General features: G+C 42.7%; 1 protein-coding gene across 6 annotated transcripts in view; it reads left to right on the forward strand.

Annotated features, from left to right (window-relative positions):
• The window catches only part of PDE7A (phosphodiesterase 7A), a 349141-nt gene extending 329268 nt beyond the window's left edge, over positions 1-19873 (forward strand). For all 6 annotated transcript variants that reach the window (XM_036830353.1, XM_036830356.1, XM_036830354.1 and 3 more), the window contains 8 exons: positions 2429-2524; positions 4369-4469; positions 9534-9665; positions 9872-9963; positions 12768-12912; positions 13357-13453; positions 14134-14214; positions 18076-19873. In XM_036830353.1, the coding sequence (XP_036686248.1) occupies positions 2429-2524; positions 4369-4469; positions 9534-9665; positions 9872-9963; positions 12768-12912; positions 13357-13453; positions 14134-14214; positions 18076-18284 (953 nt within the window). In that variant the 3' untranslated portion in view covers positions 18285-19873. The remainder of the gene's footprint in view (positions 1-2428; positions 2525-4368; positions 4470-9533; positions 9666-9871; positions 9964-12767; positions 12913-13356; positions 13454-14133; positions 14215-18075) is intronic.
• The last annotated feature ends 2165 nt before the right edge of the window (positions 19874-22038 follow it).

Consider the following 22038-nt stretch of genomic DNA (forward strand, 5'->3'; position numbering starts at 1 on the left):
TTTCTTTTCCAAGAAGGTGTTTCCATTCTCACATAAAATAACTTCTATGCCTGTTTCTTGTTTAACGTATCGACTAAGCATCACCACTTGCTTTGAAATGTTTCGTTGACTTGTGTTCTTATTTACTGGTATTAAGTCAGTTGGTATCTTATAAACTGAAAATGAGAAAAAATGTTGCATACAGGTTTTCATTTTGATATGGGTGGTACACTTTGATAGATTGGTTCTTGTCAGATTCCCCTAGGGTTCTTGGTGGAGGACATTAACATGTGTTTCTTACTGCCATTTGCCTGAATTCCAGATGAGGGTATTTTAACCATTTGATTGCAGCTTTCTTAAAACTTATTCTAGACCCTAGAAATTGGTAATTTATTTCATTAGGTTTGGGAAACAATTTTGGGAGAATCCTGTGATTACCTAAATATACAGAATGAATATACATTCTTTTTTTTAAATTGAGGCATAATTGACATATAACATTGTTAGCTTCAAACATACAATGTAATGATCTGCTATTTGTATGTACTGCAAAATAATTGCCACAGTGGGTCTAGTCAACATCCGTCAGCATACATAGTCACAGTTTTATTCATCATGATGAGAATTTTTAAGACCTTCTCTCAGCAGCATTCAAATACACAGTGCACCCATTTTGTCCCCTTGCGCCACCTCTGACAACCAACCGCCAGTCTGTTCTCTGTATCTGTGAGCTCGAGATTTTGTTGTTTTTGTTTTAGATTCCACATATAAGTGAGATTATACAGCATTTATCTTTCTCTGTCTGACTTAACTTCACTCAGCACAGTTCCCTCAAACTCCATCTGTGTTGTCGCATATGGCAAGATTTCCGCCTTTCTTATGGCTGGGTAATATTCCTCTGCATATACACCACGTTTTCTTTATCTGTTCATCCATCGATAGGCTCTTAGGTTGATTCCATGTCTTGGCTATTGTAAATAATGCTTCAGTGAAGATGGGGGTGCAGGTATCTCTTTGAGATAGTGATTCCATCTCCTTCAGATATATACCAGCAAGTGGGATTGCTGGATCATACGGTAGTTCTACTTTAAATTTCTTGAGGAACCTCCATGGTTCTCCATAGTGGCTGCACCAGTTTACAGTCCCACCAACAGTTGCACCAAGGGTTCCCTTTTCTTCACATCCTCGCTAACACTTGGTTCCCTTTTCTTCACATCCTCGCTAACACTTGTTATCTCGTCTTTTTGATAATAGCCATTCTGACAGGTGTGAGTTGATGTCTCATTGTGGTTTTAATTTGCATTTCCCTGATGATAGTGATGTTGAGCAGCTTTTCTTGTACCTGTTGGCCATTTGTATGTCTTCCTTTGGAAAAATATCTATTCAGATTCTCTGCCCATTTTTAAACCAGATTGTTTTTGAATATACATTCTGAAATATCTCTATATATGCCTTAAGAAAAGTTGATTGTTACAGTGGTTATAACAGAAACATAGCTCACTTCTTCGCAAATGATTCTAGACCACATGGGCTCATGTTTGTACCAGTAGAGTGTTACTAGGATTTGAATTGCATTTTTACATTTAACTCCTTAAAGGTAAAAGATTTGGAACGGTTTTTTCTTCTGTTGGAAGGTGATGTGTCAGATGGTTTTAGGAAGACTCTCTCTTGGTTGCCACCTCCTTTCAGTGTTACTTATGCAAACCTTGTTCCAGTTAGTTTACTTTTTTCCTCATCTGTGGGCTTCTAAACAGTTGTTCAGGCAGTTCTGGATAATTAGTTTAGCCTGATAGTTCTTTGTAATTCTTCATAAATATTATTACCACAGATTTTCATTGTGGAACTAGTTGGGTCTTTTATACATGTTTGTAAGAATCATAGATTTCTTTCGAGAATACTGGAATCATGTTTATGTTATTGTTATTGTCTGAACGCTGGCAGTAATTTATGAGCTCACACAGCTTTAAAACCTACAGTCTGTTTAATTGTTAAATAACATAGCATATGCAACCAAGGCGCTTTGCTCTGGGACACCCCCATTCAGAGCAGCGTGGTGGAGGGATGGTTATGAAGAGGTTAAGTGCAGCCATGTTTTAGTTTGCTTTGGGAAATTGAATTAAACTTACTCAGTGTGGATAATTTTCAAAGTTTTCTATCAATTCTAATTATTTTGGTGTCTTTAAAAAAAAAAACAACTCATCTATTCAAAAATGTTTATCTTCCAGTTGTTTGGTTTTGGAAAAATAAAACCAAAAAATCTTTTTTTCTTAGAATAGAAAGAACGTGTGATATTTAAAATTCAAAACTGGTAAAATAAGTTGTAAATTTTAGACAGACAAAAAGTAGGACTTAGTACTCTTTATGTTTTATATTCAAACCTATATTTGGAAGCACAGTGCAGTTACATTAGCTTGTATTCCTGCTAATATCTCCTCTTCTTCCTTTTTAGGAAATAGTCTCGTAAGTTTAACCTTTCATTTATTTAGTCTTCATGGATTAATTGAGTACTTCCATTTAGATATGATGAAACTTCGTAGATTTTTAGGTAAGTGATTCTAACCCATTTAACAGTAATAAGATTTATACTGGTACTTGTTTAACTTTTCTCTCAATTATATCAGCTGTTGCTCTAAAACTAATCACCCCAAAGTTAGTGGCTTAAAAAAACACACACGTTTATTTAGCCCCGAGTCTGCGGGGCCGTGGAGCGCTGCTTCTGGTCTGGCTGAGCTTGGTTGTGTCCCCGCCCTTGACACCCAGTGAGCTGCACAGCGGCTTCGTGGGCCTCAGCTGGGACACCGGGCCTGACCCGGCTCAGCTCTACATGATCTCCTGTTAAATTAAAAGGAGGCAGAGGAGTTTGGCACCATAATAGAGCCACCTTAAAAACAAAAAGGGAAAAAAATTATTTTACAACAAGCCGAGCTTGTTTCAAAGAGCGGTGGCCAGTTGGCAGGAGAGCGCTGGCACATCCAGACCCCCGAGCCCAGCCTGGACGCTGCCCGCCTTGCTGTCCACCGTGTGCCGGGGGCCAGAGCCCGTCACATGGGGGGGGGCACACCTCTGGTGGGGAGCTGCGAAGGCCCAGTGCCGCTGGGGGCTGGGGGCGTGTGGGGAGGAGCTAGGTCAGCTTTGCCGTCGGTCTCCCACGTCAGCCACGGCTTCCTCACAAGGTGACACAGTTTCTGCCCTTTCCTAAATTTTTGAAGGCTAAAACCTTAAAAGATCCAGGTACATTGCACTGGGGTCTCCTCTTTTTCTGATCCCAGAAATCTCTTGACAGTAAGCTTCAGAGATTATTTTGAATATGTTTTAATGTGCACAGTGATATTTAAGAGCACTCGGCTAGGAAAAAAATTGGAGTCTTTCACCAAATAAAGAAAAACGTTAGAAGAAAATTAGCATGAGGATTCTTATTTTTGTAACGAAGGTGATAATATTTTCTTTCCTCTTAATTAGCAAACTAAGATAAATTTATTACCTAAGACGTTGAGAAACTTCTAATGCATATTTATTTACAAATTGTATGCCTGCAGTACTGTACTAATATCTGTTATAAAACACATAAATAGATATTAACACGAGTATTTAGAAAACTATTTTAAAGGATGGGATCAAAGTAAATACAGAATTCTAATGCTCTTCGCCTCCCACCAGCGAGTCCTAGTTCACCACCTTGGGGCTGGCTCCCCATACCTGGAGATCACTGGATTGAGTGTTAGGCTGTGGGGGCCACAGTGCAGGTTTGGTGGCAGTGGGGACGGCTCTACCCCCTCATCCTAGTCTACTTTTTCATGGTAGCGTAATGCAGACACTGAGCAGAGAAGGCAGGGTTAACAGATCATCCTTCCCGACCACTGAAAAACTAATTGCAGATCTGAAACTCATCTCACTGATGGGGCATCCCAAGGATCGTGTTCACATTCCCCAACATCTGTATTATTTTAGCCTCATAAAGATTTTTGTTCTCTGATGAATTCCTAGTTCCTAGAACAGTATCTACTACAATGAGTATTTGTTGAATGAATTGTACAGTTTTTATTAAACTGAGAAACTCTTTTTAAATAAAAAAAAAAAAGTCAGAGGAGTGTGGCACAATGGTAGATTGACATTTAAAAAGAGAAAAAAAGGAAAAAATAATTTTATAATTTTGACATGAATACCTTCATGCCATTTAAAGAGTTTCAAACAAGAGTCAAAGTGGTGTTGATGCCTTGGGTATACATGTGAGTTATGGTAAGTGATTATCATCTCCCCGAATCGGAACAATTAGCTGATAGCCACATGAGAAGGGTAAGTGGAGAATGCATAACTGTTGCAATTTTTGTATTTGTACATGCCTCCCGTTCACAGTTAAATTTGGGGGTCTTTCTTTTTTCTTTGACGCAGTTATGATCCAAGAAGATTACCACAGTCAGAACCCTTACCACAATGCAGTCCACGCTGCAGATGTCACTCAGGCCATGCACTGTTACCTAAAAGAACCTAAGGTAAGCTGTTGGCATTTACAGTCAGTGAAAATCCTGAGAAAATGCCCTTGATTTAATTTCAAATACTTTTCCTTAAGTGAATGATTTAATCAGACTTAAAATCAGAAGCTTCCTTCACAAGGATGAGATGTAGCTGGATCAAGTTTCCAGGTGTGGCTGTATTTGTAAGTTGACAGCTAGAGAACTGGGGTGATTGTCGAGAGTGAGGCTGGAGAAGCCCAAGTGAGGGCCAGGCCGTACGGCCCGGCCACACGTGTCAAGTCACCTGGCGTTTACGCTGAGCTCCACGAGGGCAGGGATGACACTGGTCAGGTCCCGTGATGAATAGGGAGCTACGGAAGGGGGGCAGGAGACTTCACAAAGCTATCCTGGCTGTGGGGGGAGAATAACTCAGGCAAGGCCAGAAACATGCACGCTGCCTGTCAGGAGCTGTTTCGACAGCCTTGGGGCAGGAGAGAGGCAGCCGGCTGGTGAGATCTCTTGGGAGTCAGAACGTGGAGGATGTGGTGTCTGGATGCACCTAGGGGAGTGAAACAGGGAGAGGAGTCGGTGGAGACTGTCCCCGGCCGCCGAGTAGCAGGTGGGAGTCGCTGTGACGGAGAGAATGTAGAAAGGGACGGGGGGCTGGCAGAGATGATGAGCTCCATTGTGGGCACGTGCGGTTAAATGTATTCGAGCCATATCCGAATGCAGGTGTCTCGTAGAGAGTTGCATAGGAGTCTGAAGCATAGCAGAGAAATCAGAGTTGGGGACCATCAGCTGTAGATGTTAATGGAAACCGTGTTTGCCCATGGACGTTTCCTGTTCCTGGAGGTTGTAAAGTTACATCTGCCACCCTTAGCCCTACTTCTGAACTCGCCTCCGCAGGGATCTTAGTTCCGGCCAGATGTTGTGAGGGAAGCAGGCTGACGGAGCCAGTTGATGCTAGTTGATGCCAACTCTGAGAATACAGCCGTGTGCTTGCCGGTCTTCTGATTTTTCAAGAGATGTGGAGTATGTGAAAGTACCCCAGTTTTTAAAGCATATTATGACTTTAAAAAAAAAATTTATTGTGGCATCATTTATATGCAGTAGTAAAATGCATACATTTTATGTGTGTAGTTTTGATAAATGAATACTCCCATGCACCCCAATTTTTTAACTAAAGTTTAAAACAAACTTTGGGCCGAGCCTAAAGTGTCTGTTTAACAGTCTTGTGGGAGAAGTTGGTAAGTAATCACCATACAGCCAGGGAAGTGGAATGATGGAGCTAATGGCCACGCCCAGCCCGAAGCCAGGCACCCAGCAGGACCAGAGGGGCAGAGAGTGTGCAGGGTGAACGTGGGTACAGACACTGTCTTACCCGTGCAGCTCTGGCAGCACTAGTTTTAAACACTTTTTGCCTATGTAGCTCTGATCATTCTTATTTTAAACACTTTTCATCATTAACGTACCCAGTGAACTCTTCAGTCAAAGCTTCAGTTAAGGATACAGAAAAGATCACTAAGATTTAAAATACAGCAATTCCCTTCTCCCTTATCAGAGACATAAGAAAATAGAAATAGAGTCACTCAGAGTTGACTTGTACCTCTTTTACTTCCTGGTCCTTTACATGGCATCGCATTGTCGAGTGTTTTCATTCATTTGTTCTGTCCGTTTTCCTGGTGCTAGGAGTCCAGTGGTAAACAAGACAGAAAAAGTCCCTGGCCTTCAAAAAGTTGCCCTCCCAGTGGGGGGCAGGGGGGGCAGTCTTTAAACAGATAAACAGAACTTTGACCTCTACTGTGGTAACTGCTGCTGGGAAGTCACATAAATAGGGTAACGTGCTGGGGAGTGACTGGGTGGCTGGCGAGAGCTCACAACTTCAGACAGACGGTCGGGAACCATACAAACCGAGAGGGAGTGTTTGAGAAGGAGGCAGCCACGGAGAAGAATCCAGGTGCGGAGAGGACCGTGAAGAGAAAGCCTTATATACAGTGTTTAGTGGGAAATCTGCTTCCGTTTGTTTGTTTAAACACCAACTTTTATTTTATGGATTGGTGCTGTTATTGGGTTTTTTTATTGTTGTTTATTTTATTTATTTTTGGCTGCACTGGGTCTTTGTTGCTGCGCGCGGGCTTTCTCTAGTTGTGGTGAGCGGGGGCTACTCTTCCTTGCGGTGCACAGGCCTCTCATTAAAGTGGCTTCTCTTGTTGCAGAGCACGGGCTCTAGGCACGTGGGCTTTAGTAGTTGTGGCACATGGGCTCTAGACCGCAGGCTCAGTAGTTGTGGCACGTGGGCTCTAGAACGCAGTCTCAGTAGTTGTGGCACGCGGGCTCTAGAGCACAGGCTCAGTAGTTGTGGTGCACAGGCTTAGTTGCTCCGCGGCATGTGGGGTCTTCCCAGACCAGGGCTCGAACCTGTGTTCCCTGCACAGGGGAATCAGCATTGGCAGGCGGATTCTTAACCATTGTGCCACCAGGGAAGTCCTGCTTTCAGTTTTTATATCTTATGATTTATACGTAAGAGCTAATTCCTGCCTCTTCTAAGTAAAAAAAAAAAAAAGAAAGAAAGAAAAAATATTTGAAAACGAAGAAATTATTGAAAGTTCCTTCTGTGTGTACTTGTATCAGCTCTAACTTTAGTATTTATTTTTTATGTCCTCAAAGCTGAACCTCAGAATATAGATTATAATTTTGTTCCAGTTGAGCCTAATGGCATCTAATAGCAACAGTCAGAAATGGGAATAACATTTGTCTTTTTTAAAAAAATCTAGTTTTAAAAATTGCATTAATGTCATTGACTTCCTTGTCTTTGTTAGGAAACTCATAAAGTTTTTTTTCTGATGAAAGATTTTTGTAACAAGCAGAAATATTGCATTTTTATTCAAAATTTTTTTTGCATGTGTGATTTGTTTTCAAACTTAGAACTTACTTTTCCTTCACAGAACTTTAACAACCCAACTGCTGCTTCTCATGTTTCTATTTTTAATAGTTAACTCTTTAATCTACCTGAGACTGTTTGATGTCATGTGTAAGTCATACATTAATTTTTAACAATTCTGGATTATTGCATTCTCCCAGGCTGGTACACGTCTGTTCTTCTGCCAAAGTTATCATAAAAATATAACACTTCTGAATATTGCTTAACAAATCACATGTTCTTACAATATCCACAGCCATGCCTGCATTTTTATGTCAGGAGGGGACGTAGCTTTATATGCAGGGTGCTCCGTGGAGCGTGCATTCTGTTCATCTTGATTAGTCAGCAGCACTCCTTTTATTTATTTATTTATTTATGGCTGCGTTGGGTCTTCGTTGCTGCGTGCGGGCTTTCTCTAGTTGCGGCGAGCAGGGGCTACTCTTCCTTGCGGTGCGCGGGCTTCTCACTGCGGTGGCTTCTCTTGTTGCGGAGCACGGGCTCTAGGCGCGCAGGCTTCAGTAGTTGTGGCTCGTGGGCTCAGTAATTGTGGCTCACGGGCTCTAGAGCGCAGGCTCAGTAGTTGTGGTGCACGGGCTTAGTTGCTCTGCGGCATGTGGGATCTTCCCGGACCAGGGCTCGAACCCATGTCCCCTGCATTGGCAGGTGGATTTGTAACCACTGTGCCACCAGGGAAGTCCAAGCAGCACTTTTAAAATCTTTTATTTTTTTTAAATGCTTTTGCATATCCTAAAGAGGAAATAATTGTCCTCATCATCTTCTACCCATTCATTGAGTTTCTCTATATACCATTTACAGGTAATACAAAAATAATTTACATTCTCTGCCCTCAAACAGCTTACACTATTTTAGTGGATTCAGGCCCTCCGACAGTGGTTTTTTTCAGACCAAGATGAACTTGGCGCAGGGGATGGAAAAAAAAATCCATTCTGGCATAGAAAGAATATACTAGAATTTGAATCAGAAATTTTTTTATCTCATATTTTAAAACTTTTCAGTTTTCATCTGTGTTTTATCATGTGCAATGTGGGTTGGCTCCGTGTTGTAATCTGTAAGTAAGTATACCTATATTGGTGGCATATGCTCAGAATACTTTTCTACTGTTAGGGCACAGGACCCTACACGTTTAGAGAGCTCTGCCCTAGTGTAAAGCTAAACAGGCGCACGCTGTGCTCTGGCAGCGTTAGTGTGGCGGGATGTGAAATGTGCTGCAAGAATGCAGTCAGTCATTTGTGGGCCGGGGCTGGGCGAGGGCTGGGCTGCAGGCGGAGAACGGAGGTGGGGTGGCGAGGCACTGGTGGAGCTGGGCCTTAGAGGGAGAGTAGAAGCTTGCCGGGAAGTGAGAGGTGGTTCATGAGAAGCAGGTGCGACACACCCCGGGTGAGCATTTTTTATCGTTGAAAACTTCAGTCAGGTAAATAAGCTTATTTATTGTGATTATTTTATCAAGAATAGTAAATGACTGTGGAGAGTAAAATTATAATGGCTAGTGTACAGGATGGCTTTTCCTGAGATGAATGCACTGTGTATGCTGTTCTGAACTGTCCATCCGTTGGGAGAGGATTTCATTCCCAACTTGACATAAACTTCCGCTCCGTGACGACTCAGTAGCTTCCTTCAACATTTGGGACCTCAGAAGTAACCTTGCATTTGGGTTCTTGATTGAAACCCAGTAACCAATTTATTGATAAACACACACCCTCAGTCATAGGTTTGCAGTATTGTACACTTAAAACATCTGTTAGAACGGTAGATCTCACCTTAAGTGTTCTCACCATGATAAAAAGTTTTTTCAAACCTCATAGGCCTTCTCTGACAACAGTAACAGAAATACTCAAATCTCTGTTTGTTGTTTGAAAACTTTTATTTCTCAAAAAAGGTGGTTTATACTTTAGCTGTCATCTTAATTATGCTAGTTTCAAATGAAGGATGAGGTGCATCCTTGAATTCCACGTGGGCAGGGACACCATTATACCACGCCTGCCGCCGGGGTCGGGAGGAGGGCAGCGCCTGGCAGGCACGCCGTGGCCTGGATGAGCAGTCTGAGACACGTGGCGGGAGGAGACCATTGACACTCATTCGGGGCTGATTTAGAGCAGCTACTCTAATGGCGCAGAGCGTGTTTCCAACATGTCTGTAATCAGTTACTCCTTGCCGCACTCCAGCTTGCCAGTTCTGTAACTCCTTGGGACGTCTTGCTGAGCTTAATTGCAGCTGCCACTCATGATCTGGATCATCCAGGTGTCAATCAACCTTTCCTTATTAAAACTAACCATTACTTGGCAACTTTATACAAGGTTAGTGCAATTTTATCCTCAAAATTTAATATTCTTGCATTCTAGAAAATGTGTCACGTTTTAAAGAAGTGAAAGGAGTAAATAAATTCTCAATGAATGTTTGGATTTTAATCAGATTAATATTACTTACAAATAATTCTTTATGTTCAGAAGAAGACTTACCATTTACTCAGATATGCCCTTTTTTTTTTTTTTTTTTTTTGTAGAATACCTCAGTACTGGAAAATCACCACTGGAGATCTGCAGTGGGTTTATTGAGAGAATCCGGTTTATTCTCACATATGCCATTAGAAAGCAGGTAGGTTGGATTAAGACAAAATTAATTAGTTATGAACTGTGGAAATTAAGTTGCAAAAACAACTGTATAAAGTTTTAAAAATTATGTTGCTATATTCAGGTGTTCCACAATTTTTGGGTAAATTATCTTATTTTACAAATTTATATCAAAATTTTAATAATTTAAACCTGTTCTGAAATACAGTCAGTAGTAATTTTTTTTCAGTGAACTTTTATGAAGGATCACTCATAGATACTATAAAATCCACTCCAAATACACAATGGCTCAGTCATGGTTTACTGCTTATTTATGTAAATGGTATTACATATTTCCATTTTATGCTCTTTTTAATAAAACCGTACGTTCTAGCTGTAAAGGTAAATTGGATAGAAAGTAAACAATCTGTATAAGAAATAGATCATTAAAATCTGTTCCAGGAAGTTTTCAAAACTTATAAGATGTGAAAAGAATGCTTTGTATCCTCAATAACGTAGTCCTAGAGTCACTGCTAGAGTTACAGGATAAAATAATGAATTGAAAGAACAGAAAATACTACATGTTTTTTAGAAAATATCATTTGATGTTGAGCAGGCCATTTGAAAGGCTAATAAAAAGCATTAATGTAAATGAGCCCAATATGATAGTGATGGTGGTGGTCAACAAAATCTCATGTCATTGGTCCACAAACTGAAGCTTTTAATGATGCCTCAGCAAGAGAAGGTGCACTTAGGAAAACCATGTCAGTGGATATATACCACCTACTTCTAGAAAAAAGGTGTGAGACATAAAAATACATTTGGGTATCAAGATTTAAGTTACTGTCATTGTTCTTTCCTTTCTCCCTTTCACAATTTAAAACAACTTCATAAAAAAACAAAAATGTTTTTGGTAATGTCGGTGAGAAAAAAGCTGGACTTTTTATTTTTTTAAATCTGTATTCATGGATACCATTTGGAGTTATGACAGTACTTCTGGTAAGTAAAATTGTTTCTTGTCATAGTACAAATATAAAAACTTCTTACACCACATGGTGTTTGTATATGTAAGTTCTCTTTTTCTTGACTAAGGCAGATTAAATTGTTTGCTTCATTATTCCCTTTTTATCATGTTTTGCATTTGATGATTAACCCTGTTGAATTCTCATATTTTAATACAGATAAAAACTGAAAATAAGGAATACTGCATAATAGCATTCTTTCATGTTTGCTTAGGATTTGTTTTATTTACTATTCAATATTGTGAGCCTTTTATTTTTTTATTTTATATTTTTCTGAAGCAAGGAGTACGACTTTATTCGGAAAGTTGGCAGACCAAGAAGATGGCGGACTAGGGTCCCCAAAACAACCATCTTAGAGCCTTTTACTCTGTTGACCGCTCTTTACTGATCATTATACAAAGATAATGTTTGTGATGGTCCATTGAAACAAGGAATTTTTAAACATTTCTCTTATTTGACTTGAAACAGTTTTTTTTTTTTAATATCTTTATTGGAGTATAATTGCTTTACAATGGTGTGTTAGTTTCTGCTTTATAACAAAGTGAATCAGCTGTACATATACATATATCCCCATATCCCCTCCCTCTTGAGCCTCCCTCCCACCCTCCCTATCCCACCCCTCTAGGTGCACACAGAGCACGGAGCTGATCTCCCTGTGCTATGCAGCTGCTTCCCACTAGCCATCTCTTTTACATTTGCTAGTGTATATATGTCAGTGCTACTCTCTCACTTTGTCCCAGCTTCCCTTTCCCCAGCTGTATCCTGAAGTCCGTTCTCTACGTCAGTGTCTTTATTCCTGCCCTGCCACTAGGTTCATCAGTACAGTTTTTTTAGATTCAATATGCATGCATTAGCATACGGTATTTGTTTTTGAGGCGGTTTTTTAAATGATATAATGTATTTGTTATTTGTAGTAACATGTTAACCTTTTCCCTTCCAGAAAATTTGGATAATTAATTCTTGAATTTGGCCCTGAAAGCATAGTTGAGTCTAAACTTTATTAAATTGGTAGAACTTCATCAGGTTTTAGTCAGACATCTTCACATGTCTGCAGAAGTCAGTGGTTGAATGGGCTGTTCTTCCCCCATCTGACCCTCCTTCTGCCTCTCAGATCTCAGGCACCAAAAAAGAGTCCAAAGTTGTTCACTGCATCCCAGCGAAGAATTTTCTCAAGCAGCATGCCAATCTTACATAGACTTTCTTAGGCATATAATTCCACCTTTAGGCATTCTTTTTGGAGTGTTTGCATATTGGTATTTTCCTACAAACTCTCTTGGTTTTAGTTTTGATTATTTTAGTAGGTTTTTTAAATGCATTCTTTAAATCCATCTTTTTGGTAGGTTAAAAGTTGAATGGCAGTTAGAATATCTTAGGGCCCTGTAAAGCTTTCTGAGTATTAAGACTTAAGGAAAAAGGGCTTCCCTGGTGGCACAGTGGTTGAGAATCCTCCTGCCAATGCAGGGGACACGGGTTCGAGCCCTGGTCTGGGAAGATCCCACATGCAACGGAGCAACTAGGCCTGTGAGCCACAACTACTGAGCCTGCGCGTCTGGAGCCTGTGCTCCGCAACAAGAGAGGCCACGACAGTGAGAGGCCCGCGCACCGCGATGAAGAGTGGCCCCTGCTTGCCGCAACTAGAGAAAGCCCTCGCACAGAAACGAAGACCCAACACAGCCAAAAATTAAAAAAAAAAAAAAATATATATATATATATATAAATTAATTAATTAAAATAAGATTAAAAAAAAAAAGACTTAAAGAAAAAATCATCAAGAAGTGGCTATTCAGTTGAAAGACTTGTATTTCTCTTTATGTTTCTCTAATTCCAGACAACAGATGGAGGCTCAGATAGGCGCTCTGATCCTGGCCACGGACATCAGCCGGCAGAACGAGTACCTGTCCTTGTTTAGGGCCCATCTGGACAAAGGCGACTTACGTCTGGAAGATGCCAGGCATAGGCATTTGGTTTTACAGGTAAAATGAGCTTGGAAAGATTCTATTTCTAGAGCAAATCATATGACTATTAGAATAAAAATGAAATATTCTCGTGTAGTCTTCTGAGTGGTTAAATCTTGAGGGAAAGCATTTCATTTTATTTTAATAAGTTCTCATACCTAAAAAACGAGAGAGAAGTGGCTGATTTCTTTGTAGCTTTCTGGTTAGTGCAGTCCTATGCTTGCCTCTCCAGAATTATCAGGCGTGTATAATTTGGTTAGTAGGCTTTCAGTGTTTCTGCAAAAATGATTGTTACAACTAATAGTATCGTAAAATCAGTATAAAGGATAATGAATTTCCTGTTGCAACGTTTTCTTTTTCTTTTCTAAGGTGTTCTTTTCCCCACTATTAGCGTATATTAAGCTTAGTAAAATTGAAATTTTACTTTTTTTCTTAAGACAATTTTAATATTTTCCTTGCTAGATGGCTTTGAAATGTGCTGATATTTGTAACCCCTGTCGGACCTGGGAATTAAGCAAGCAGTGGAGTGAAAAAGTAACAGAGGAGTTCTTCCATCAAGGCAAGTTACAGTATTGAGTGATAATCTATTCAGTTCATTTTTTAGCATCATATGAATAAAATAACTCAGACAATTGCAGAGTCTAGCAGTAGGTGCCTGATAGTTTTAGTGACAATTCACAGTAGATGTACATATAACCAATAATGCACAAATTGAGCATCTGTTTTGAAAATTAGCAGTTCTGTTTTGAAATGATCTGATGTGTGTATAGGCATGTGTGTGTGAATTAGATGTGGAGCAGGCTGGAAGTTTTTCTGTACAGAAAGATTTTCCTGCCCTTGCTCCATCCTTGTCTTGTGTGGAGGTCATGGCCACATGACCATGTAAGACATGTTTTGTGATTTAAAGCCAGGAACCAAGGATCTTCGTTCCATGCACCTTCCTTTCAGAAATCTGAGTTTTAAATTAAAATGCTGACAGAATTAACAGTCTTGGGATAACACCTAGTAAAAGTTTTCCACCCTCTCCATTTAAAATAGGATGTCGGCTTGGCAGCCTTTTCTATGTATGAATAACTTAAAGTTTAAAAAAAGAACTAATTTAGAAGGCATCCTCTCATGAGGATTAAGTGTGTTACATTATTCCTAAGGAGTTTACAGGTAAGATGAAGACTTCTGTTATATATTTAACCAGTAGGTCTATTCCACATTAAGAATTCCTTTTTCTTTTTTAATTTCTAGGAGACGTAGAAAAAAAGTACCATCTGGCTGTGAGTCCACTTTGCGACCGTCAGACCGAATCTGTTGCCAACATCCAGATTGGTAACTATGCACACTTAGATGTAACTGGTTTTTAAAATGCCACTGATTTTAAGTTTGTCAAGAAGAGAGAGGTACATCTGAAATATCAGTATTAAAATTATGCCTATTTCTAATTTTTAAATAATTTAAGAAATTTTATTCTTGTTTTTCCTTTTTTTGGCTCTTATAATTTACTCTCATTTGATTTTAGTTCCTAAAAAGCAGAGCAGGTAGCAATAACTTTCTGTTCTAAAATGGAAAGAAAGCATCATTTTGCCATGCGGGAGCCTCATTGGCGTCATTCTGGGACCGCTGGGCCTGACGGTCAGGGGAAGACCAGCTTCCACGACTGCCGGCTTTTCTCTCACCGCTGCCTGCTGCTTGAAGCTAACTCTTCAGCACCTCACACAGGCCCCTTGTAACCTGGCCTCGAATTGTCTCTTCCGTCTTCTCACCAACACCTTCCCCCTCGTTTCCCTACGGCAACTTGGGCCTCCCCGGGGCTCCCCAAATCCCTGGTGCTCCTTCACTCTGTGCCTCGCCAGGCCCCCCATCTGCCTAATAGGCTCCTTTTTCTTGAGGATCCACCTCAGATGTCACCCCCAGAAGCCACCTTTCACTCTCTCCGGGCAGTCGTCCCCCCTCTGGAGGCGCTAGATGCCCGTCGTCATAGCTGCCAGGTGCTGACCTGGCCTTTGGAGGGGTGTTGCCAGGGGCGCGGTCACGTGAGAACTGCTTGTTGAGTGGGTTGTGGCTGTAAGAGGCAGCACCATGAAGGGGCTGCGATTCAAGACTGTGCAGCTTGTTGTAGACAAGCCGAGGGAAGCTGGGCCAGGTTTGGGGTGTGCTGGGTGGATTGCCAGGTGGGGGTCACTCAGAAGGATATGGAGGGATGGGCGTAATTTTGGTGGCTGATACTGAGCAGGACCTCTCAGGACGCGGTTGACAATAGTGAAGTGTGTCCAGAAACTTCAGAGAGAGAAAGTTTCTAGAAATTCGGAAGATAGCACAACACTGTGGCATAATACCCGGAAAAGAGGACTGTGCTGGAGGGTCAGAAATTCAGAAACAGAATTCTAACATTGTACAGCAGTTGCAAAGGATCCTCCGGGGGAGGCAGTGGGTAGTAATGATCTGGCTGCAGAGGGGGCAGTAGAGATGCGGGAGAGCGAGGCCCAACCTACGGGGACAGCGTGGGGACGCCGGGTCCCCCGGGAGCTCGGACTGGCCAGGAGCGCGGGGGAGGGAGGCGGGAGGGGAGGGGGTGACGGGACAAGAAGCCCATCTGTTCTGGCCTGGTCCTCAAGGGAATAACCTTCGAATGCGGACGAGTGGATGAAATGTGGGCAGAGGGGACTGAGTTGAAGAGGAGGGAGTGGCTTGTGCACACGCTCCAGCTTACTTCTTGCCTCAGTAAATCCCTCCCTTGATTCATGAGAGACGTTGCAAATGAGGTTTAAAAAACTGCAGTTTTTAAAAAGGACAAGAAGCTAGATCCCTTAAACCGTTCTTGTCGTTTCTGGCCTTGTCAGCGTTGGGCAGTTGTGGACCCGGTCCCCCGGGGGCAGGGATAAGGTAGAAGGCAGTGACGGTTGATGTGGGCCAACCCCTCACGGCACCCGAGGACGCGGGCGCTGCTGGTGTTCTTTTCCACATAGTTTGCCCAGTTTGTACAGATGACAGGTGCTGGTCTTTCTGACATCAAATCCTAGGTAAAATGGGGCTTGCAGAGATCCTCTTCCTCGAGTAAGTCAGGACGATCAGAATGAACTCCATGTTAAGCAGCAGTTACTTGGACCCAGCACATGGTCAGTAGGTAGAAGTCGTGTTTAATTAATACGGTTTTCTTCTTTGGTAGGAACACTAGGTCCTGTCACGTACCGGGTAAGGGTGAGGCATTGGACACGGCGTCCTGCGGTATCTGAGGAGAAGAGATAGAGGCGCGTGGGCTGGGACAGTTAAGGGGGTTCACAGGTGGATGAGCTCACGAGTAGCGTCCTGCCACCTGGCTGTGTCCGTGGCCCCGGCCTGTGCATTGTTATCAGGTACTTAAGACCTAAAAGAATCCTGGGTACCATAGAGCCAGAAGCGAGAGCTGATTTGTTGGATGTGAGAAGCAGGATGCAGCTCTCAACCAGTTGGAACAGCGGGAGAATCAAAGAAGATGGATCGCGTGAAACCTGTGGTAATAAGGTTCTGCGTTTGGGTACGACACTGCGGCTGCTCACGCCTTGACTGTGGCACCTGGAAAAGACGGGGCTCTGGCGGCCGCCTCAGCCTGACCCGGGGGGAGGGGGTGGCTTGGCTGCCAGAAGCCGCTCTGCTCTTTGACTGCAGTGATGCCGTTTTCCCGTGTCCTGTCTCTCCTCACCAGACGTAACTTGTGGAGAGCACATCTTGTCTGTCTGTCCACTGCTTATCCGAGGCCACCCCAGAGCAGTGCCTGGCATCCAGAAGGTTCTCAGTTAACATGTGTGGAGGGGATGGAAGAGATGAAAGAAAGAAATGGAGGACTTCCCTGGTGGCGCAGTGGCTGAGAATCCGCCTGCCAGTGCAGGGGACACAGGTTCCAGCCCTGGTCTGGGAAGATCCCACATGCCGCGGAGCAACTAAACCCGTGCGCCACAACTACTGAGCCCGCGTACCATAACTACTGAAGCCTGTGTGCCTAGAGCCAGTGCTCCACAACAAGAGAAGCCACCACAATGAGAAGCCCACGCAGCGCAACGAAGAGTAGCCCCCCCGCTCGCCGCAACTAGAGAAAGGCGTGCGCAGCAACGAAGACCCAACACAGCCAAAAATAAATAAATAAATTTTTTAAAAAAAGAAAGAAATGGAAGAAAGCCTTATTTCCACTATCATAACTACTACTTCAGATACCATAATCTGTACAATTAAAAAAATTCAATCATCAGGCCGTATATGACTTTTCTAATTAAAAGAAGTGGGTGCTTTATTTCCAGTGAGATTTTTTTGTTGTTGGCTAAACAGAACCTGTGTTGTCTGTGGTCCATGTGGTCTTTTGCTGAAAAGAAAAGGTTTTGGAGATGAAGAAAATTTTAAAACTGTTAAACAAGCAGTGATAGAATTTGGATGTACATTTTCCTGTCCTTGATCAAAAGTTTAGGAAGATAATGTTATTTGCTTCTCCTAGTAGATGTGATCTGATTGTTCAGGTATTTTCTAGGAGGCTTCTTTCACCCTGTGTAAGACACTATGTAGTGTTAAGTCAGCTGTAATGTGGGCTCGAGTGCTGTGTAACCCCGAGATGCAGACAGGCCCGAGACCACTCCTTCTCCTTTTCTGACTGTGAATTAAGGGAGATCGATTGTAGGAAGTGTCTGTAAAGTAGGCCCCTGGTACACTTTTGATGTTCACTTTCCTAATTGTCTAAACTAATCTCCTCTGTTCGTTTTAGACTCACACTTTGTGGCATGCGTTTTGGCTTTATAAATCCTGAGGTTCATAGCGGGCCCACTGTGCTCATGACCAGGTGTGACGATTACCAGCCCGGACGGTAGGGCAGCCGCGCCTCAGTCCGGCCTCGTCACCCGCAGCCCCGGGGGGACCCCCTTAGCCTTGGGCACACTGTGCCCTGCTCCTCAGGGTTGAGGGCCGCCGCGGGTTTGCTGAAATAGAAGGATATGGTTGCTGCAGCTGAGAGGAGTCGTCAGAAGAGATGGGCTATGTTTGTCAGTTCACCTTTACTTCAGGTTTCAGTAAGTTACCTAAATAGATTCTTCAGAGAAGATATGTACACTTACACACACATCTTCTGAAAAATAAGAGGTAATATTGGAATAGGACTTAAGAGAGTAAACACTATCTCGACGTTGTAAAGTTTCAGGACATCCACTAATACCTTTTCTCTTACTGTCTCAGGTTTCATGACGTATCTCGTGGAGCCTCTGTTCACAGAATGGGCCCGGTTCTCCAACACCAGGCTGTCGCAGACAATGCTCGGACACGTGGGGCTGAACAAAGCCAGCTGGAAGGGATTGCAGCGAGAACAGTCCAGCAGCGAGGACACTGGTGCTGCATTTGAGGAGCTGAGCTCACAGTTATTACCTCAGGAGAACCGGTTATCCTAACCCCCCCTCCCCCGTCAGGGGGCAGACTGCCTCTGGAGGTCGTTAGAAATGTGAATGGGGTCTTGAGGTGAGAGAACTTTACTCCTGACTGCCAAGGGAAGTGAATGACGCCAGCATTATGTATTTCCAAGATTTCCTCTGTTGGATCATTTGAACCCACTTTTTAATTATAAGACCCGAACATACAGCAATATGCATTTGGCTTTCGTGTGAAACCTTGAATATGCAAAGCCCAACGGGAGCAAACCGAAGGGAATAACAAAGTTTTGCAGGAAGTTGTGAGGTGGCCCTCGTGCTTCTCGAAGCATCCTGAAACTTGAACCGAAGCCTTCAGCAGAAATCTTTGGAATTTAACCCGTCTGATGCAACAGTGTGTATCTGTACCTTCCACTAAGTTCTCTCGGAGAAAATGGAAATGTGAAGTGCCCAGCCTCTGCGCCTCTGGCCAGACTCGATGTTTACAGACCAACTCTGAAATATTGGTTCTCAATCCGCCTTGGAGCATGATTGTGAAGGAACCACTAAGAATTTTAAAGATCAAACCTAAACTGCAGCTCTTTCCCCCGGTTTGCCTTTCTTCTTCTTTGGATGCCACCAAAGCCTCCCATTTGCTATCGTTTTATTTTGTGCACTGGAAACTGAGCATTTATCCTAGAGTGCCGCCGAGCTTTCACTCCAGTGCTGTTTGGCAATGCAATTTTTTTTAACTCTTAGTTTTTAATTTGGGGCGGGAGGGGCAGAACCCCAGTGTCCTAGCTGTATTATGATTCCGCAGTGAAGACGTTGCATGTTGTTTTCACTAATGTACACTTGACCTGCACATGCAAGAAAAGGGTGGAATGTTTAAAACACCATAATCAGCTCAGGGTATTGCCAATCTGAAATAAAGTGGGATGGGCAAGTGTGTCCTTCAGAGCAAGGGTACTAAAGTCCCTCTCGCTGCAGGGAGTGAGAGGCGTGTTGTGTGTGTGCGGATGTGTGTCTGGGGCACGCTCGTGCATGTGTGACTGTGCATGTGTTCTATTTATCCACGTGGGAGGGATTGGGAACGTCAGCTTTTATTTATTATTTTAGAATGTGACATAACGAGCAGCCACACGTGGGGAGGGGAAGGGAGGTCAGCTGTAACAGATCGCTCCAGATGCCTTAAACTATGCACAAAGCTAAGTGACCAAACTTCTTGTTTTGATTTGAAAAAAGTGCATTGTTTTCTTGTCCCTCCCCCTTTGATGAAACGTTACCCTTTGATGGGCCTTTTGATGTGAACAGCTGTTTTCTAGGACAAAATCTAAGGACTAATTTTAAACTTACAACATTCCACTTTTGTAATTTGTTTTAAAATGTTTTATGTGTAGTAAGCACAACTGTAATCTAGTTTTAAGAGAAACCGGTGCTTTCTTTTAGTTCAATTGTATTTCCCTTGTTACTGTAAAGGACTGTTTATTAATTACGTTTACAAGTTTGTTGCAACAGTCATTTTCTTGGGAGAAAGCTTGAGTGTAAAGCCATTTGTAAAAGGCTTTGCCATACTCATTTTAATACGTGCCTGTTGCTGTTAACTTTTGATGAATAAAAACCTATCTTTTCACGTTTTCATCTTTGATATTTACCTGTAAGTCAGTCCGTTGGAAATCATAACGCTGAATTACTAGGGAAGCAAAGAGTTCGCTTCCCGGCTCCGGCATTCGCTCGCCGCACGTTTGTTCAGGCAGAGCTGGGCGCAGGCGGAGTCCTGCGGGCCCGGGTGCTGCCTGCACCTCACGGGCGAGCAAGCGGAGGCCGGGGTGTAGTGGACAGAGTCCTGACAGCCGGGAGAAGTCGGCTCTGAGCCCGGCCTCTTGACTCCACAGCCCTTTGTTCCCACGGCGGGAACCTCAGGCCTTCGTGCAGGTACTAACATACTACTCGTATTTATTGGCCTTTTAAAAGTCAAGTAATGAGAAATGGCCACTTAATACTACTTTTGGTATCAGCGTAAGAAAGGTACCACTGGGCCTCTCCGGGATCCTCCCAAGTCCATTTCATTAGAGGGGATACGTGTAAACTTTGAACTCAAACATAGTCATTATTTGCATAGAAGAGTGATGTTGGCTAGAAATACAGTGTGAGCCGAGTCAGTGATTGTCAATTTCCAAGGAGTCACATTTAAAAAAAGGAAAAAGAAACAGCTGGAATTAATTCTAATAATATTTATTCCAACATATCCAAAATATTTTATCATTTCAATATGTAGTCATTATAAAAAACTATTGAGATGTTTTACATTCCTTTTTCTGTTACAGTCTTTGAAATCTGGCGTGTGTTTTATGCTTACAGCACGTCTCAGTACGGAACAGCCATGCTTCAGGTGCCCGGTCTCCACATGTGGCTCGTGGCCACCACGCTGGACAGCTAGGTGCAGGAGTCTGATGGTGGTGGAGCCGAGGGCCACCTCGGGAAGGTCAGCTGGCCACTTATATGAGGAGTATCATCTTGGCAAATCTGACGCATCCAGTGTCTGATAAGGAAACTCGCAAGCTCACACACCTAGTATGTCAGCACATGGAAAGTAGAACTGTATCTCATAGCAAACTCACATTAACCAATTTCACAGAAACTGATGGGTTTTTTTAAGTGTTAATAGTTTAATTTACAGTGAGAAATACAACTATCAATCATTCTCTCCCTTTAGGCAGACGTTCTCGGGAAGCCAAACGCCGATCAGCCGGTTGCTTGAGCGTGGATTCTGAGCAAGGGAAGCAAGTCGCCTCACGCGTCCTGCAGGGACGGACCTGCTGATACTCGTTTGTGGACCACGGTTCCCCTGAATGAGGTTACAGATTCTCTGCCAGGAGCTGCTTCTCCACGCCTGCTTGATTGGCACATCCAGCAGACACGTCAGACCTTCAGCCTTGCATCAGCTGAGCCTGCCTGGGCCCCATCTGCCAGCGTATGATTGCTTTCTTCTTCTCTGACCTGTTACATGTTTCTCACTGTTTGATATTCAGAGGATTATCTTCTTACTGCCAATCTCAAGGGGGAGACACCTGAGTGTGGCTCCCATCTCCTGCCTACACATAAAATAAACCCACTGCAAAGATATGTTTTGTTACATGTATGTGGTATTACCCGTCTATAGCCCTGCTTCTTCAACAGGACCTATATTCTTTGAACATTGGTTTTCTAGAAAAATTTGAGGAAACAGTACAGTAATTTAGAAGGTCACATGTTAAATAAGTAATTAAATATTATGGAAGAGAACGCAAAATTCACATAAATTTTTAAGATAAAACAGGAGACTTCAAAGAATTGTTGAGCGTTGCAGCAGCCCTTTGGGGCCCTGGGCCAGCCCTTAGTCATGGGGGCAGCTCCTCTGCTCTAGGCTAAAGGTCCCCGGAGAGAGAATTGTGGTAAGCCTTAGCTTAGCAAAAACAATCTGGTTCCTGGTATGTGCACTCCGTAAGTGTGGTGGTTTATAATGATCCTCTTTACATAAAAGAAGTAAATATTTTATGTCCTTTGTCCAACCTGGGAAATATGTTTGTACCTTAGGTACAGGTTAGAGGTGCAAATAATTCTTTGAAGATTCCTATGACAGCCTCTCTTTCCAAAAATCTTTCTTGACTCTTAAAGCTTCCGATTTTCTTAAAACTTTAAAATTTTCACATTGGAGGTTTACAGTGTTTTCATGTGTACTTTTTTAAATGTATAAATATTTTGTTTAAATCTCCTCCCAATCAGTATCTCCTGCTTGGGACAATGACCGACAGCTAAT

Source organism: Balaenoptera musculus, chromosome 17 (assembly GCF_009873245.2).
Source record: "Balaenoptera musculus isolate JJ_BM4_2016_0621 chromosome 17, mBalMus1.pri.v3, whole genome shotgun sequence".
Taxonomy (NCBI): Eukaryota; Metazoa; Chordata; class Mammalia; order Artiodactyla; family Balaenopteridae; genus Balaenoptera; species Balaenoptera musculus.